Source organism: Malaclemys terrapin, chromosome 19, assembly GCF_027887155.1.
Source record: "Malaclemys terrapin pileata isolate rMalTer1 chromosome 19, rMalTer1.hap1, whole genome shotgun sequence".
NCBI classification, from domain to species: Eukaryota; Metazoa; Chordata; order Testudines; family Emydidae; genus Malaclemys; species Malaclemys terrapin.
The window spans coordinates 16,101,876-16,121,607 of NC_071523.1; the positions used below are offsets into that span (position 1 = coordinate 16,101,876).

Sequence of the window (19,732 nt, forward strand, 5' to 3'; positions counted from 1 at the left end):
GTGACTCCGGGGTCTCGGCCTAGGGCCCAGTGGGCAGAAGTCCAGATCCCCCATCCCGCACCAGGAACGGGCGGTAATGGGCATCCTTCTAGGCCGGCTCTGCAGAGAGTCAAGGACTGAGTGGGCCATAGACATTTAACCTTTGCACTGCTGGAGGGGATCCCTTAGGGTCAGGGCTGAAGCTCCCTGGCAAGACACCAAGGGAGTAGATTGCTCAGCACCTGCGTGTGTGGTCCCAGTTCTGGGGGGAGGGGCCCTCAGAGCGGCCAGCCTCCTCCCCCTTTACTAACTCATTGCACTGTGGATGCAGACAGACCACGCAAAGGGGAAGGGACTAGCTGGGTTACCTTCCGCCCCTGCACCACGCACAGCCTTTGAGCCCAGCCTCTCGCCACGCTGGGCAGGGGCACTAGCCAGACGGTGCTGGGCACCCAGGAGTTTACACAGAAAAGTTGGACCGAGACCCCCGCCGCTCAGCTTGTCCAGCCAGCCCCTGATGCAGGGGGGTTACATTGGCTTTCAGCCACCTTGGCAGTCCCCACACTCCAGCACCTGGCAGGGCCCCTGTTGGCAGACAGCTCTAACCTCTGCTGTGATACCCTGGCTCCCTATAGCCCGGGGGAAACAGAGAATAGCCGCGCCTGCTTCCCCCCCCCCCACTCCCTTCACTGACCCACCCGCTCCACTGGGGGCTGCAGCACTGGATTGTCACAGAGGAAGGGTCAGTTTCTGCCCAAGGGTGGTGAATAGGGGCCTGCGCACCAGGGAGAATTGGCCCTTGGGTGTTTTCCTGCTGCGTTCTGTAGAGCCCTGTCTGAGCGCACACTGATGCCCCGGCGGGTCCCTTCCCCCCAGCTGGCAGGCTTCTGTATCGGTCCTCACACCCAGGGTGGGAGTGACACTGGAATGGCATTGTAATGCTCCGCGCTTGCAGGCCGGCACATTGTTGCCAGCCCAGAGAACAAAGGGGGCCATTGTTTCCATTCTTTCCAGGCTCATCAGGCTCCCAAGAGCCACCAGTCACTTTGGTGTGCGCGATTTAACCTGAGTGTTTGCGCGAGGTGACAGCCGGCTCCCCTGGGGCTGCCTGGAGTGGCTAGGACTGGGTTCCAGGCTGATCTGAATGGCGGGCTATCCCACCGCTGAGTGCCACGGGGGGGAGAAGAAGCCCGCCACCAGGGCATGTCTCTGCTTAGATAGACCCACACCACTCAAAGTGAATTATACATCTGATATCCCCATGTCTAGCTGCGTGAGCTTAGATGAAGCTCTCTCCTTTCATCTCCACAGCAGCTCGCCATGTGAGCTGCAGTTAGAGGAGGAACTAGAATAGGATGCCATATCCCAACAGGCCGCTGTACCCCTGGGAGTGGCATTGGTGAGTCAATAGGAGACACTGTCCCTGCTGAAGCAGTGCCCCAGGATGGCATTAGGTGGCACTTTTTTTCAGACAGTCCCTTGACATTTATTGTTGACATCTGGACATTTGTCCCATGGTCCTGGCCCTCTTCCAGTGTGTGTAATTGCATTCTCCTGCCCTAAATTGTCCCTGCAATTTTTTCCCTTTGTGTCCTAAACTTCTGTGGACTGTCGTAGTGTGCTGTTGAATTGCTGCCGCACTCCGCCCCAGAAGTGGCTGCATTCCAATGCTGGGAGAAGCAATTCCTGTATATAATTTGTAGGGAGCCTTCAGGCTGACAGACAGCCTATAAACGTAAGATATTATTTTGCTGTGTATACATACCAATCGCCAGACACGTTCGGAAAACCGCAGGGAGCCAAGGTCACTATTTTTGTACGTTGTCTTTAATGCCAAATAAAAGTACGAGCTGACTTGAGCCCTGCGGTGGCATGAGTTGGACAGGCAGTTAATTGAGGACTAGAAACAGGACCGGCTACTCACCTGACATAAATCCAGTGTAGCTCCTTTTACCTCAATGGAGCTTTGCCGATTTCCACCATGCCAGGACCTAGCCCACTTTAATTAACTAGGTGTGACCCTATGGAGAGGACAGCACTGGCAGCTCAGCAAGCAGGGGGCAGGAGCAGGTCTGGCTAGTACTTGGATGGGAGCTCTCCTAGGAGAACCCAGATGCTGCAGTATATAGTGTTGATGGCTCACTGGCTGCCTGCCTTCCTCTGAGTCAGGGTTGAATTCATGCCCCAGCATGAGCTGTCGCCTTTCAGTCCAATGTCCCCAGCATTCCTGGTCTTTAAAGACCCCTTGGCTCTTGTCATCAGTCAGGTGACTAGCTGGTGCCATGGTCCTGGCTATCTGAGTAACTGCCTTGTGCCGAACTAAACACCCCTGCAGTGTAATGGGGAAGGCAGGCTTCCTGTCAGAGAAACAGTGTCGTGTAGTGTGGCGAGAGCAGAGGAGCTGCTGCATTTCCTCTCCAAGTGGTGGGTTTCCGGCATATAGCGCCCCAAAGAGTTTTGGCATCCTTCAGCTAGAGCAGGGGTAGGCAACCTATGGCACACATGCCAAAGGCGGCACGCGAGCTGATTTTCAGTGGCACTCTCACTGCCCAGATCCTGGCCACTGGTCCCGGGGGCTCTGCATTTTAATTTAATTTTAAATGAAGCTTCTTGAACATTTTAAAACCCTTATTTACTTTACATACAACAATAGTTTAGTTCTATATTATAGACTTATAGAAAGAGACCTTCTAAAAACGTTAAAATGTATTACTGGCACGTGAAACCTTAAATTGGAGTGAATAACTGAAGACTCGGCACAACACTTCTGGAAGGTTGCCGACCCCTGATCTAGAGAGTGCTTATAGGAACGACTGTCAATACACAAGGCCCTACCAAATTCACGGCCATAAAAAACGCATCACAGACCATGAAATCTGGTCTCCTCCCGTGAAATCTGGTCTCTGGTGTGCTTTTACCCTATAACATAGAGTTTTCACAGCGGAGACCAGCATTCCTCAAATTGGGGGTCCTGACCCAAAAGGGAGTTGCAGGGGGATCACAAGGTTATTTTAGGGGGGTTGCAGTATTGCTACCCTTACTTCTGTGCTACTGTCTTCAGAGCTGGGTGGCCAGAGAACGGCAGCTGGTGACTGGGCACCCAGCTCTGAAGGCAGCGCCCCAACGGCAGCAGCGCAGAAGTAAGGGTGTTAATACCATACCATGTCAGCCTTACTTCCGCGCTGCTGCTGGCGGGGCGCTGCCTTCAGAGTTTGTCTCCCGGCCAGCAGCCGCCGTTCTGCCAGCTGCCCAGCCCTGAAGGCAGCACCGCCACCAGCAGCAGCACAGAAGCAAGGGTAGCAGTACCGCAACCCCCCCACAACGCCTTTTTGGGTCAGGACCCCTGCAAACACACCACTGTGAAATTTCAGATTTAAATAGCTGAAATCATGCAATTTATTATTTTAAAATCCAGTGACCATGAAATTGACCAGAATGGACCATGAATTTGGTAGGGTCCCACTACTACTACTAATAAAAATGAATGCAAAGAACTTTGCAGTGTACGGGCTCAATCCTGCCATCGGACTTCTCGTGTACCCAAGATTATACACGTGTATGTGTCTGCAGGATTGGGCCTGATGGATATGGGAGTTGCTTCATGCAGCACTGGAATGCATCTGCCTCTGGGGTGGAGCAGCTTTTAACGGCATGCAGTTCCACTACATTAAAAAGAGTCATTTTCTAGCTTGCTAGACCTTCCTGAATGGGTTTGTAATTTCAGTGTAAGAGAGTTAACAGCCTGAGTTAAAACCCGATAGTAGCTGGGACATGAATAAAACAGGATTATCAATGTTCTCAAAGACTAACCCTCCAGGTCTCGTTTGTTCCATATTCAGAGACGACCTACAATCCAGTTCGGATGTAATTAAAAATGGAGTCACTCTGGATTTACACCAGAGTAACTCAGAGCAGAATGTGGCCCTAATTCCTGAAACGCTAGTGGAGTTACTCTGGATCTACACCAGTTTTAGTGAGATCAGAATCTGGCTCTTGCAGCAGGGCTTTAAAATAAAACACAATTCTGTAAGATCTAATAATTTTCCAATCTTTTTCCTGCTTCCCTAGAGCAGGGCTCCTGGGAGCAGACGGGTTGAAACCTTTGTAGGCTGGGGTGGTGCAAGGCCGAACGGGCAGTCTTGATGGGGGAGTGAGTGATGGAAGGAAATGATCCCCCTCCTTGAACTTGGCCAGATCTAGGCAGGTGGGTCTCAGGGCTGGCTCTGATCCTGCATGGATGAGTGCTGGGAATGAAGTGGCTATACTGATAAACCCAGGGCCAGTCCTAGCACATACCTGCTTAGCGGCCTCCAGCACCTGCTGGCTTGCATAGACTCTGCCCTGGCCACCTTAAACAATCACCTTAGGTACCAAACCCCATTGATTTATCTGGGTGATAAACACCCCCAAATTTCCCCAGCTCCCCTGTAGTGATAAGCTTCCCCGCCCCAAACTGCGCGACAGACTGATGGGCTCCTTGTCAGACGTGCTGAGCACCGTCAGCTCCCATTGGCTTCCGTGGGAGTTATAGGCACCTGCAGTCCTGGGTTATCTCTAGTACAGCTCTGTACCATGCTGATGGATCGAAAGCACACAGGAGTCAATGGAAAGACTGACACTGACTTCACTGGGTATCGGATAAGGCCCACGATTTCTAACCTGGGACTCAGCCCTTCAGCCTTTATCCAAACATCCCTGCCCATGTCGGCCAGGGAAACCAGCTAGCAGCAACCACGTTTGGCCAGGATTCCCCCCAGCAGGGTTCAGCTGCCACCCCCAGGGGCAGGGCCTTACAAATCCCAGATGGTCGGAGCGAGAGCAGCTGTTTTGGACCGTCCCCGTTCACCAGGCTCTGGGATAATGATTATTCCTGCCCGTGTGAATCAATCATGGCGTGAGACTGACTCATTCCTATCGTGTTACCCGAACAAGTAACAGAGTATCAGACAACCTGGATGCAAAACTCTCCCACTCTGCAGTTTGATACCAAGCTCGTCCTTTCGTAGCATTGCAATGGCGTGCTTAGGGTGGGGTCACATGTGCCCCACTAGGCCCAGAAGTTAAAACCGGCTGCTTGATGCCACATATCTCCACGCTGGCCCTAATTTGCTGGGGCCCTCCTATCTTTCCATTTCACTGGGGAATTTGCATCCAAATTTCTTTCCACCCTGCACAGCTTGTAACTGTTGTTACTTTCCTGAGATTCCCCAGAGGGGAGACACAAAATCAGTTTGGGAGAAACTTTGCTCACAACTTTCAGAAATCCTCCCCCTTCTCCGCCCCAGCTTCAAAAGTTTCCTCTTCTGCTATTTTTTGTCCTCTCTCATTCCAGTTACTCCCTTTATAAAATGGAAAGACAATCAACTGCTCTTTAGCAATCAAGTGTGATGTTCTGCTTTTTCTCCATTAGTAACTTTTTTTGGCTCAGGTCTGCAGTAGCAGATGCCATGCGCTTTTCACCCTCTGAGCCGGAGGAATTTTATTGTAATGAGCACTCCCATCTCTTTGCATCCCGGGCTTTACATTTTGATTGCATTGAAAAATGTGTCATCCCATTGCAAAAGGACAAACCACAGGAAAGGCATGGAGCGGTTCTCACTATTATTGTGTTCCAATGGCACCGAGGGGCTGCAGATGAGATCAGGGCCCCATCATGCCCAGTTCTGCACCTAGACGTAATAAGAGAAAGTCCCTCCCCCAAAGAGATTATAGTCTAACTAGACAAGATGGATACAAAGGCATATAGATGATGTGACTTGCCCAAGGTCACAAAGGAAATCTGTGGAAGAGCCAGAAATTCAACCCAGATCTCCTGAGTCCTACCCCAGTTCTGAGAACCAAAATCCTCCTTCCTTCCAGTAGGACAAAATGAGGCTGCATATATTAGGCTCTGCAGTCACTGCTGTGGATCAAACCTGAGATCTTTGGTACATGTCCCTTGCCACATGAGTTAAAGGAGAAACTCTTTTATGCCCCCTCCAGCAAAGTATTTAAACTCCTGCTTAACTTCAAACAGGTACCCACGTGCATTGCTGGGGGGCGGCTCAGAGGTGGCTATGTAGCAGCTGTCACCTGGACCAGCCACAATGGGCAGCGCCCACCTGGCTGCCACCCTCCACCCCAGAGGTGGCGGCTTTTCCACTGCACTTTGGCATGCCAGGTCCAGTGGTGGTTCCTGGGGTACAACCGGGAAGTTTGTCTGCGAGTGCTGGGCCTTGGGATCCTGGTCAGTTTAGGGGCCAGGCGGTCAGACCAGAGTAGCACTAAGACCTGGTGGAATCCTTGTCCTGCTAGCCAGTATCACCGGTGCGATTATGCCCTGGGTGGGGGGACCCATTTCCCCTTCTCCCTCCGGTCCAGCTCAGGGGAGAGAGGCGCCCAGTCTTGGCTTTTCTTTACTGCAGCTGGGCGGGAGACCCCGTTTGTGAAATCAGCCCAACCACAGGCAAACTCCGCCCGCGAGCAGCTCCGCGCTCCGGAGGCAAGTTGAACGCCGCAGCTGGGGTGTTGCATGGGCTGCTCCTCCAGCCACTCCCGTCGGGGGGGAGGATTCAGGACTTGGGAAGGGAGGGGACGCGTCTTCCCGAGCCGGATCCGCAAGAGCGCAGCAAAAACTCTCGGGAGCGGGGGCTCCGATCTCCCGGCGCTAGCGGCCAGGCTGCGGGACCCTGCCCCGGAATATGCCTGATCTCCAGCCGCTCATCCGCCTTCAGCGCCCCAGGCTTTGGGATCGCCGGTAGTTTTGCCATGTTTGCCAGGACGGCGCTTCAGCTCGCTCTGTGGCTGCAAGTTGCGCTGGGGCAGAGTCTACCTAAGAGAGGTGAGTGCTTGGAAAACCCGGGGTTAGCCTGGCTCTGACCCTGGCAATGTCACCGGGATGCAGGCAGTCGCGGGGGAAAGAGGGAGTGAACTCCCTGAAACTGCCCCAGCAGGGAGCAAACTTGTCTGTGTTGTTATTTATTGCAACAAATAACATGCAATTGCCTCGGGACCTTGCAGCTCTCAGGCCGGTCCGAGGGAAAGGGCTGCCTGGTCCTTTAGTGCAGAAATCTTAATTTAAAAAATAACTTCAGGTGCTCCTGCTAATTATTGAGCTTTAACAACTAGATACCCTCCTCTCTCCCCTTTAAAATATTTCCCCTCTGCCCATGTGTTGTGTGAAAGACCCATTGCAAACAACAGGGGAACTGGCAGTGAAACCGACACTAGGTAAACAAAGTGGAAAATCAGAGGGTGGGTGGGATCTCTAGAGTAACTTGTCACTTGAGACAGTAATGAATAAAAAAAAGTTTTCAGACAACAGGGTGAGGGTTAAATCAGCAGCGTCTGGTTAATTCTTCATTTGTTTATAGGTAGAAAAAAGTCTAGGCTTTGAATGTTCTAATACCAGTAGCTGCAGGTGGATTTCACGGGCTAATAGGATAACATCCACACCTGTGGCATAGAAGGCTGGGTGAGAGGAGATGTGAACTTTCAGTCAGGTCTGGAGACCAGATTCTCAGCCTTTCCTGCTGGGGGAGCAGTTGAGGGCTTGAAGGAGGGCTGGGTGGGCAACAGTTTTCCCGTCCTGGGGAAAAGTTTGATGATTCCAAAAATGTTCCTGTCCCAGATCAGAACAAAAGATCAAACTCGTGAACATCTTCGCAAACCGACAATCTGGAAAATAAACAGTTTGGCTCCATCCACACATTTCATGTTGATGGCTGTGAAATGTTTTCTTGTGATGACTTATGTGTGTATGTATGTGTTTGTTTAATAGATAGATATTACTGGAATTAGCTTATTTCACAAAACAAAAAGGCATTTTGAACCCACACGAGGGAGATTTTTTTAAAATGAAAAATGTTAGTGTTGAAACGTCTTTCAAAATGTTTTTGAAAACGAGAGATTTGTCGGGCCCGACCCTTGCCCACCAACGTGTTCCAATTTTGAGGAATTGGCAGCTTGTGACAACAACAACAAAAAAGCGATGTCTAAAAATTCCTGACCGGCTCTAGTCAGAAGCCTTCAGGGGCAGATTCTGCCACCTTTACTCAAGATGAGCAGGTTCTTGCTTTGACTTCAGCGGGACTCGTTGCAGAGTAAAGCACTGCTCAGTGTAAGAGTGCGGGAATCTGGCCCCAGGGACATAATTTACCAAGCTAGATTCCTGTGCCCAGGCAGGCATTATTGCTCCTGGTGCTGTGCCAGGATTTTCTGATGCCTACACAAGCAGAAATGATTATTCTTATTCATGTAACCAGCCCTGGTAATGTACATGGCACTTCTCGAGCCTGGCCTAAGAGAGAGACCTTGCTTTGAAGAGGACGTTAAAAAGGAGCAAGATTCTAGCTTTATCAAACGGATGTGGCTGACACGAGACGCCAAGTTAGACAAGTTGCAATCTCGGTGTCTTTGCTTTAGTTTTACAACTCTGCAACAAAACGCAATGGCTGCTCAGCTGGTCTAAGATTATTTTCCAAAATCCGACTGCTTCGCTCTTTGGTGTTTTATGGCTCCCAGCAGAGGTGCCTCTAAAGTTTTGCATAAAGTGCTCTGGAGAAAACCATCTGGTTGTGTGTGGGATGGGCTGTCGTGCGCGGCTTAGTTTGATTTACCAGCATGGTGTGTGGTGGGGTGGATTGGCAGGCATGAGGGACTAAGTGGAAGACAGAAAGTCAGTCCACACGCAGGGCCGACTCCAGGCACCAGCTTCTCAAGCAGGTGCTTGGGGCGGCCGCTCCGGAGAGGGGCGGCAGGTCCAGGTATTCGGCGGCAATTTGGCGGACGGTCCCTCACTCCAGCTCGGAGTGAAGGACCTCCCGCCGAATTGCCGCCGCGGCTTTTTTTTTTTTTTTTTGGTTTTGGCTGCTTGGGGCAGCCAAAACCCTGGAGCCGGCCCTGTCCACACGTCTGGTTCTTCCTGGTGCTCACACTTAACACTCTTGTGGCTTCACTGTTAATTGCAGCAAACAATGCAGGGACATTATTGGGTGGCCAGTGGCATTTCTGAGCTCTCAGGAATGACCGGTCAGTGCATTAATTCAATAGCCATCATTATCGGAGAGCTGCCGCTAAGACAGTGGGGTGCATGACCTGCAGCATGCTTAGGGCCAGATTCTTATCTCAGGCCCCCGGCGCCAATCTAGAGTTCCACTCCTCATTACTCTGGGTTTACATGGGTGTAACTGAGATCAGCATTAGCTGGTCATTCTAGATTTACACCAGTGGAACTCAAAATCCAGCCTAGAGAAAGGAGAACATTTAGAGCCCAATTCATCACTGCCCTATACCCTGTGCCATCATTGACTCCCATGCAAAACCCTTGTGCAGCAGCAGTGGTTGCATTTTGCAGCTGCATTGTGTGATTCGCACCAGCACGGTGTATGGCAGAGAGCAGCACTGAGCCGGGCCTCTGGGATGGATGGATTGCTGTCTTTCTCCAGGCAGTTATTGCTGCCCTGAAAATACAGATCCGCTGGTGAGTGTGAAGGCAGGAAACAGCAGCTGAAGGCAGGCTGAACCTGGGGTTTAGCGGCAATTTTGGCACAAACTCCTGGAGGAGAGTAGCTGATTGAAAGCCGTGAGGTTGAGAGCTGCTGCTGCCGCTAGCCCTGCTCGCTTCGCCCTCTGTGTCGTGGTGGGAGTGTGTAAGATTATTGCCTAGACACAGTGAAGTGGAAAGAGACCTGGCCATCTTACACAGCTAGCTCTGGGGGCAAGCGAGGGCGGTATTGGTGTATACTGGATGACGTTTAACCCCCAAAGTCTGAGTGCTGGGCACTACGCAGGGGAATGGAGGTCACCAACCCAACCTATGCAGCAGCCGCTGTCCTTCCATGCACCCTTTGGACAGGGTCCCACCTGCTTGTTCAGCCCCAGCAAGGAGCTGCGCAGTGCAGAGAAACCCCAGTCAGGCAGGGGGCACGTGGGTCATATTTTCCAGCTCTTCTCCACTTCCACGAGGGCTAGAAACGTCTTATTGGAAGCTGAGATTCTCTTCTAATCACGGGACTCCAGGAGCCGGGGCTTTATGCAAAGCACCAAGTATCGCAAGACAACCATGAGATGAGGCAACACTGCTGTAGCCATAAAAGTAGCTTGGCTGAAGAGCTATTTCTCAATCTGTGGCTTATATTTGGTGCACGCTGACTGCCCCTGGCTTACCCTGCAGAACAGCTTTGGTCTTTTGGTTGTGTGAGCATCCCTCATTTGGAGAGATCTGTGTTTTATCCCCTACACCCTCCATCTCCCAAACAGTGTGGTCTCTTTCGCTTGTAGTACAGCCTCTCCTCTCTCTAATCTGCCTGGCACTCCAGAGCAACACCCCCAGGGTTGGGTCGATGGTAAAGATCCCCTCTTGGGAGATTTGATGCCTTTGTCCTAGGGCAAGTCCTTCTCTTCCCATCTGTTCGGACTGGGGCAGCACTGAGAACAGAGCCTGCTTTCTTCAGCAACCAAACTCCAGCTCTGTTTCTGAGGGTGCTGGGTTTTTTCCCCTTAGGGCAAAACAGTGGGGGTGGAGAGAGTGGCAGGGCTGGAGGTTTTAAGGCACAATTAAGAGACTGGTGACTGATGTCTCTTGGCTCTTGAGTTCGCTCCATTCTTCCTACCAGTTCTGAGTCCCATATAAATCAAGCAGCACACCGTGCACGGGGTGACACCGCTGAAAGGGAGGGGAGTTTTGGCCAGCATCATCTTTTGATATCTCAATTCAGGCAGGAGGAAAGCTTTGGCCAGCTACTTTCTCCCAGCTAAAGCCAAGCAACTCGATGGTCCCGTGACAGCGTTGTGATCTCCACACTGATCGCTTCCAGTCGCGGAGCCCATACCTCGCTTGGCTGGCATGCACGCTGCAATTCAAAAAGGTCAGCGAGTGGGAGAGCGGGGCTGTGCGGCTCTGCCCTTTGTTCCCAAAGACCTGGGTTCCAGGACAGCCTGGGGTCACCAGTGACATGAGTTTCCCACAGTTAGTCCCCAGGTGAGGCAATTTTGTGCCTTAGAATAAGGGGCACGAGGTGCATCGGCAGAGCTGCTGCAGGGGTAGAGCAGACAGTGCTGCAGAGCTCTGAGCCCAGCAGTGGAACAGGGTCTCCTGTCCCAAGGCTGGAGCTAGTTCCATGAAGCACGTTTTAAGGAAGTCTCTTTACCAGTTGCCAAGAGAACAGAGATGGGTTTAATAAGGCAACCCAAACCCAACCGCCCTAGCTAGGTCTGTGTATGTTTGTCACTGGGCTGGGCTGGGTTGATGATGCTGAGGCGGGTTCCTTGTCTTAAAGATCCCGCTGGAGGTGAGAAATCTCAGCTTCGAGGATTAATTACATTTCCGTGTTGCTTGGAGCAGGGGCTGATTGCAAAGCACCACAGGATTAACCAGCAGTTTGAACCCCAGGGGGTCCCCTTCCATCTCTGATGAAATGTGGAGGATGAAGGGGAGGAAAGAACTGATACAATTACAAGGACATTAAAAAAAGAAAATGCAAAGGGAAGAGCCTAGCGCCTTATAGCGTGTTGTGCTCCTGTCCCATGCTTTGCGATACAGCTCTAGTCTAGTGACAACTGTGAACAGAGAGAGGCCGGGGGGTGGGAGGGAGCAATTTATTGATATTTTATTGGGGTTAAGTGTCAGGGGAAGCTGAGCCTGATATAGCATTTGCTGTTGTTGTTGTTGTTGTTGTTTTATAAAGGAGCAAACCTGGATATCTCAGCCCTAGAGGGGAGGGAATCAGCCATTCTGTGATACCCATAAATAGCTGCAAAATATACACCTGCCTCCTTGCACAGGTTCTCCAAACAATAAAATCTAGCCACCTTCCAGGAAGTTCTGTCTCGAAGATGTGGTACTTCCTGGAGTGCCAGCCAATCAACACGTCCATTTCCAGCGCGGCATGATGGCTCTATCTAGCCTTTCAGTGGGTGGTGGTATCATCTGAGGTTTGGCAGGATGCTGGTTCACATCCCTCCTTTGATAGTTTCCTCTTGGGAGTGGCTGCGCTGTGGGTTTTATTGGTCAGTGCCTTTCTTGACTGCTAAGTGACTCAGTAACGCTGGCAGGGCTGGGTTTTTACTGGAGCCTTCTCCCTCGTGGGGCACGCCTTGCTTTGCCCAGGGAGTTCAAGTGCACATGATCTTCTTTACCACTGACGAGCAGACTCCTTGGGCCACCTCCAGTCCCAGGCCATCCAGACCCTGCCAGGGCCAGGAACCATTGCAGCTTCTTGTTGCAACATTCGGAAAATTAGGTGATCCCCCTCTGGCGGATGGGGGTAGGAGAAGAGACAAGGAAACAGATGACATCACGCCAGGAGATGGCAACTGTGCTGCCAAGCGCTCTCGCCCTGGCCTGCCAGCCAAGCAGCTGGCCCTGCCATCTGACCTGGGTGTACAGCAGGGTGTGACACCCAGCAGGGGGAAGCACAGAGCAGTGGCAGCATGAGCGGAGTGACTTGCTGCAGGAATCCAAACACGTCAACCAGCCAATGTGGAACCCTCTGACCGAATGGACTGAAGCTAGCGGCCAGGGTGTATGTATCGCCCTGTACGTCACTGGTTTGAATCTGGCTCAGGCTAGTATTGTCTGAAAGTCTCCTCTCAGGTGGGTTGAGGTGTCTCTTTCTCCAGAACCCCCATTGGCTGCAGCCTTGCTGGCAGATTCAGCGGAGAGGCCAAGGACTCAATGGGCCATGGAGAGTCGATTCCCCCCAGAGCTGAGGTCAGGGTTGACGCTCGTGCTGCCGCTGCCCAGGCTGTGCCAGTTTTGTGAATAAATAGCAGATCCCTCTGTGCGGTTTGTTGGTCCCGTACCTACTATAGCACTCAAGTGGCTGTCCGGCAGTGTGGCCCAGTGAGCTGAAGGCTCGACCCTTGGCCTTGAGAGACCTGGGTTCTATCCCTTGACTTGATGAGTGACCTCAGGAAAGTCCCTGCCTCAGTTTGCCCATTGGTAAAATGGAGACGATAATGCTGTGGAGCGTTTGAGCTCTCTGGATGGGAAGTGCTGTATCAGAGCTAAGTTTTACAATGAATTATTGCCCTGCTGCAGGGCTGCCCCCAACTCTTGACATTAAAGATGGGTTCAAATGTCACTGAAACGGACTCTGTGTTGTGGTTTGTTCTGCGAACGGGTCTGTAATGCTGAGGGGCTGGTGGGTGTGTTTCTGCACCAGGCTGGGTCAGGCTGAGGCGGCTCTGATGAACGTAAGCTCCGTGAGTGCCTCTTCTGGGCATCTCCCACGTAGTCGCCACCCTCTGACTTCAATGCTGTCCCTTGTCGGGTGGGAGTGTAATGAGGGGGATTCATGTGACTTCTGCTGCCAGGTCATGGTGTGCTGGAACGGCTACGTCATCCCGTCAGCCGGCACATCAGACCCGAGACAGGTTCATGGGCTAGTCAGCCGCTGGCCTCAGGAACCGGGTGCTGCTTCCAGGGGAAGACCTGCAAACAGCGGGCGGGGAGGGTCATTATGGGGCTCTGGTGACTCCAGGGCGTGTTGCCTTTGGGATTTTCAGCTGCAAGTGTCTAGATTGAAGAGCTAACAAACACAATCACACACACACTTCCCGCCATCCTGCACACGCACCCAGAGCAATGCAGTGCTCTGGTCCCCGTGCTCATGTGTTCTGATGTTCCCAAAACGCTCGCCCCAACACACACGGGCCCCCTGCCAAATACCGGCCCCAATGCACAAACCCTACACGCATGGGCCCCCTGCCAAATACCAGCCCCAATGTACACGCCCGACACGCATGGGCCCCCTGCCAAATACCGGCCCCAGTGTACATGCCCAACATACACGGGCCCCCTGCTAAATACTGGCCCCAATGTACACACCTGAAACACACGGACCTCCTGCCAAATATTGGCCCCAATGTACACGCCAGACATGCATGGGCCCCCTGCCAAATACCGGCTCCAACGCACACACCCGACATGCGCGGCTGCCCCCAACGCCCTTGACACACTCTGCACCCCTCCTACACACACCCTGAAACACACACGCACTCTGAGACACCCCCTGCCACCACAGGATGGGCCCAGATCTAACCTACACCAAGGATCAACAGTAAAGTGAAGGCACCTCGCAGGAGAACCCTATATCCAGACGGGTCCTGGACCTGAGCCAGCTGGCCTCGGAGCAAAGGGGTGCACAGGGATGAGTTTGTATCCCCGAGATGCTAAACCAGCATCCATGGGCTAGAGACTGAACTCTCCAAAGAGCTTTAAAAACATCCTAGATGTTCAAGATAGGAAAGGTCAATAAGGGCATGTGGCCTGCTCCCCACAGGTTTTCTCCCGGTGGTGCACTTACATTTGTGACAATATACTAGCATTTCCACCTCGCGGGCAGCGTGGCCACTTGGAACTTGATGGGGTAGAATATAGACCCTCCTGTTTCCAAAGCACCCCATGCCACTGGGCGAAAGGAAAATCCCCATTAGCTGTTAGCAGCGTAGGGGTCTATGACACGCAGTTGAGTAGTTCTGGTTCCATGCAGGGAGGATAGAGACATGGATACACCCAACCCCCCCCCCAACACACACACCAACTCATCACAACATTGTCTAGTCCAACTTTAAATTTCTCAAGCCATGTGGCTTCCAGCCCTGCCCTAGAGAGACCGAGAGGTTTCACGCACAGGAAGTTTTAAATTGTCCCTCCTCCCATCCTGTTCCTCCGATCCGCATCCCCTGGGCTCCCCTAAGCCATTCCCCAGCCAGCTGGGTGATTGCACCTCTCAGAGACCTGCGTGCGTCCCCCTGGCAGCCCTCTGCCATTGCTCATCCTGTCTTCCCTTTCACCTAGTCCCTTCGCTGCTTGGTTTCCCCTGATGCCTGCCCCTGATGCGTGCGCTCTCTCTCTCTCTCTCTCTCTCTCTCTCTCCAGCAGGCTCAGGGTGGGAGGTGTATGTGCCTCCTTTGAGCGGTTCTTTCTTGGGAAAGTTCCCATTCGACTGTCTCCTGCCTTGTGGTTTTGGCTCCCCTGTGCAGACCATTTGAGGGCAGAGCGCTCACCACTCCGGGCTGCACCAGGAGCTTCCACGCTCCTTGGCTCAGACGGCGTTTGAGCTGCATGTTTGGAGCAAAGCGCTGCTAGCCCCCTCGCCCGCCTAGTGGGAATGGATTCCCCTCTGTGCCGCTTTCCCTTCCCGTTCTCCTCTGGCGTGGCCTCTTTTCCTGGCTGTCAAAGGAGGGGGAAAGGCCCTAGGGGGGCTGGCCTGAGCCCGTTCCCTTCCCCCACTCCCACCTCAAAGTTCTGAGCCTTCCTGCTTTTCTATTCCTGGCCCCATGCCCCTCACTCCTGTCCCCCAGCACCTGCTCCCACTCCAGTCCCGGACCCACACACGCTGCTCTGCCAATGCCTCTCAACCCTGCCCTGCAGCATGCCCTGGGTTCCCCACGCAGATCTGGCAATGCCCCCTGCCTTGCTCTGCCCTGCTCTTCCAGGCAGTTCTTCCAATGCCCCTGATCCTTGCTGTGCAGCACCCCCGCGATCCCAGGCATTGGTCTCTGTAACAGGCAGGCTGCCAGTCTTGTCGAACAATACCCTATTCAGCGTTGCCAGCTGTTGTGATTTCTTCACAAACCTTGCGATATTTGGGGGGGGGGGTTAAAGCTCCAGCTCCTGGAGTCCTGTGATTACCTGAGAATCTCAGCTTTCATTTGTGGAAAAGCGGGGAGGAAGAGCTGGACACACACACACACCCCTCAAAACCCAGAAAGACAATAAAAAGAACTGAAACCTTCTTACTTTAAAAACATTTCCAGCTCACTAAGCCAATCTTATGGCTGTTTGAACTCTTGGGGCTGACAATACTGCTAGGGAATGGACTCTGGTTACTAGCCTCATTTCTCTTCTGACCTGCAGTCAGCTGAGGGCCCAGGTGTTCAGAGAAGCAAGACTAGCACACAGTAGTTCCACACTGCCCCGCTGAAGCATTTTCAGTTCATCTTCCACTGCTTGGCATTTCAATCCCCTAAGGATTCATGCAGCACAGACCGCATTTTTTGTAATAAGGGTCTGAAGAATGTATTGAGTTCTGAGCCCGGCCCCGCAGCCGTGAACAAATAAGCCAGACAGAAATGCCGCTATCACAGCAGATTCTCCATCATAGTCTCTGGCTTCCTCCGCTTCCCCCGCTCCTTGGCTCAGGTGGCAGTTTCTCCCCACATGTCTGCACAGTGCCTAGTTCAATGGGGCTCCCAGGTGCCGGTGTAATAATCATTTCTCTGCCCTCCCTCCCTCCTTGTGTGTGTTTCTTTGCAAAATGTGACTTTAAAAGGAACTTGGCGAGGAGCCTCTGAGAGCAGAGACGCAGCACGAGCCGCTGCCTGGCTGGTCAGCCACCAGAGCTGTGCTCTGCATCCTGACTCTTGCCGCCGCTGGCTGACGACTGCCCTGGAGGCGTGCAGAACATACCCGTAGAAGGACGGTGCTCGCAGAGCCCAGGCCTGACTCAGTGCCACACGGGCCTTTGCCAAGAGCGGGAGGGTGTGAGGAGCTCGGCAGCGCTGGGATTCGCTGGCTGTTTGGGTGACCCAGGACCCTGTTTACAGCAGCTGCCTGCTTGATTTTAACCCTTCTGCGGAAGGCGCGGGTCCCAGGAGCAGTGCTGTAGCACGGCTCTTCGCATGTTATGGAGCCGCACCTCCGCTTGCAGTGATGGGCCAAACGTCACCTCTTGTGCTGCAGCCCGGGGGGCTGTGCGTGTAGCACCGGGGCCCTCAGACGTGTCTCTGGTGTGAGCCAGGTTGTACGGGAGGGATTGTCTCATGAACACTTCCCCTCCCGTTTGTGATCCTGCAAACGCCTCTCGCCCCAGCCTTCATCACACACGGAGTCTAAACAGCCAAAGCTGTTGACTTCAACAGGCTTTGGATTAGACCCTTCCATGCACTCCCATTTCTGGGTTAAGTGCTTCCAAATGTCTCCATTAGAAAGGTGTGTAGATAACCAAATTCTGTTCTTCAGTTGTCACTACATGGAGTCTGTGGCCATACTGAAAGGAACAAGCCTTTGTCTATGTCTGTGTCTCCCTGCTTCGCACTCCGCATCTCAGACTCTCAAATTGCTCTGCAGAAATTAAGCTCCACACCCAGCGGGTGAGGCAGAGAAGTACAACGAATGCTGCTGTGCAGGCAGGGAAAGGGAGGTGCAGAGAGGTGACGTGACTTGCCCAGGCTGGCACTGAGAGTCAGTGGCAGGGCCTGGAGTAGAACCCAGGAGTCTTTATGCCATGTCAGAAAACATATAAACAAGGGGCCAGTCCTGAGGTCCTTACTCAGGCAAATTCCCATTGGAGTGCCTGCATATGGACCTCAGGATCTGGTCGAAGATAAGCAAATTCACTGCTACCAGACTCCTATGGCAAGGGTTGGATTGGGTCACACCATCTCAATAACCTCCTCTCTGTCTCTCTCTGCCAGGTCTCCAGCCCTTCATCCCAGACTCAGAAGGGGACCTCCTCTTCCTGCTGGACAGCTCTGGCAGTGTCTCCTACTACGAGTTCTCTAGGATCAAGGAGTTCATCAGGGGCCTCCTGCGACCCTTCACCTTTGGCCCCAGTGACGTCCAGACCAGCATCATCCACATCAGCACAGTGCCCACCATAGAGTTCCCCTTTGACCGGTACTTGTCCAGTGGGGCAGTGCAACAGGCCATCCGGGACACGCAGCAGCTGATGGGGGACACCAACACGGGCAAAGCCCTCTCCTTCGCCAAGGAGAAGTTCTTCACGGACGAAGCTGGCGCCCGGGCGGATGTGCCCAAGGTGCTGGTGTGGGTGACGGATGGCTTCTCTACTGATGACATCTCCCAGCCCATGCAGCTGCTGAAGGACATGGGGGTCACGGTCTTCATCATCAGCACTGGGCGGGGGAACTACCTGGAGCTTTCGGCAGCTGCCAGCCAGCCTCCTGAGAAGCACTTGTACTTTGTGGACGTGGATGACATGCCCATCATCACCAAGGAGCTGAGGGACGCCATCATAGGTATCATGCACTGGCCGGCCTGGGGAGAGCTGTTCCAGTTAGCGATGCCCCTTTGGGGTGTGTGTGTGGGGGTGAACGCCACCCAGTTCCTCAGTTTGGGGAAGCGCCCTAGAGTTCAGGTACTTCTGTGAACCTTCTGTGGAGGTCTCTAGCCTGCAAAGCCAGGGCTGGGAATCTCCTGAGAGAACGACTCCTCCAGTCCCACAAAGAACACGGAGGGGCTAACCCAGTGGTCCCCAAACTTTTCACAATCACACTCCCCCTTGTTCCTGTCCACATCCCACCCCGGGAGCCGGGAGTGGGGCTGCGGCTCCTGGGAAGGGGAGGGGACATGGACAGGGGTAAGAGGGCCAAGGCTGGGGCTACACCAGGGGGCAGGTCTGGGGCCAAGAGCTGGGGCTGTGGCAAAGCTGGGGGCGCAGCTGGGTGCCGCTCCCTCCCCGCCAAATGTTCCTCTGCGCCCCCGCCATGGGCTAAGCCCATTTTACTGAATAGCAGCAGGTGGCCAGCCCTTGCGGCGCCTCTGGGAACGCTCAGTTCTGGGGAGGGGTGAAAGTCAGGGTCAGCTGGTATCTCACCCTCGCTCGCTGGCACTGCCGCAAAGGTACCCTACGCAGATGTTTGCTGAGGGGTGACGGCGCGCTGCCCCCCAGGTGGACTCAGCAGCCGCAGAAGGGATTGAATCTGGGGGGCCGTGGCATAAAGCAGGAGCCTCTGCTGCCTGAGGTAAAAGAACCAGCTCTGCTTGTCGAGACTGTAACAGGCTCCTCAACCTCGACATGAGGTCCAGCCCCCACTAGCGCCACACCGAGTGGGTTGCCGTGACAAAGGCCAGATTCTCAAAGGTATTTAGGTGCCTGACTGTTCAGCTAGGGGCTGAGGAGTTAGGAGCTTAACCTGCTTCTGTGCTCGTAGAAATCCCGCCAGGTGCAGCTCTGCATCGTTAGGTGCCTAAATACCTTTGAAAATCTGGCCCTAGTGCTCCGTGCTTTGAAGATAAGAAGGCCCCTGCTCTCAGGAGCTGGCGGGGTACGAATCCCCCTAGACACTCTATGTGGGGTAGATTGGCTTCCCCATCCTTTGCTAGCAGAGGTCGGGTCCATAGTGTGTGTTGGTGGGGAGACCTCCTATTGACCCAGGACAGCTGCGGCATTGATCTTGCTTGTCCAGGAGTGACCCCAGGCCTTGAGGAGGTTGGGGGTAGAGTGGGGACAAATTCTTGTCTTCCCTTTGGGGAAGATCCCACAAGGTCTTGCAGCTGTAACATCTCCCTGCATGCTACAACGGAAACAAGCCAGGGTCTGTTCCCTTCTGCGGGCTGTGTTCGCGTCGCAATGATTTGCTGGGTGTGGGAGAAGAGAGGGGAGCTCAGACACGAGTTGTTTGGATTCCTTTGAAACCCCCCAGATTCGGAAATAAATCATCACAGGTGCAGGTCATTGACTTCCCTTGCAAGTCAAGCCAGGCAGGAAAACGCACCAAACCCAAGAACTGTCCTTCTGTCTCCACGGGTCAATGGTTACCCAGGGACCTCGGAGCAGAGCTGGAGGTTTAGCTGTAGAAAATAAAGGTTAGGATTTTCAAGAGTTAGGTGCCCAAATCCCTTTGAAACATAAGGGAATATTGGTGCCTATTTCTCTGAGACACGCTAGTAAATTCCAGCCAAAAAGATTACCTGGCTGCCCAGTAAGCCTGGTGTAACAATTTGTTCTTTAGTATGTAAGCACACCAGTCCAGGCTACATCTAGGCAGTGGTGTGGGCTCTTGAGTGGCATGTGTTAGTGCG

General features: G+C 53.3%; 1 protein-coding gene across 1 annotated transcript in view; it reads left to right on the forward strand.

The window, feature by feature from the left end:
• The first annotated feature begins 6,326 nt into the window (after positions 1 to 6,326).
• The window catches only part of VWA1 (von Willebrand factor A domain containing 1), a 28,165-nt gene continuing 14,759 nt past the window's right edge, over positions 6,327 to 19,732 (forward strand). Inside the window, exons 1-2 of the mRNA XM_054009295.1 lie at positions 6,327 to 6,799; positions 17,383 to 17,946. Of these exons, the coding sequence (XP_053865270.1) occupies positions 6,727 to 6,799; positions 17,383 to 17,946 (637 nt within the window). The 5' untranslated portion in view covers positions 6,327 to 6,726. The remainder of the gene's footprint in view (positions 6,800 to 17,382; positions 17,947 to 19,732) is intronic.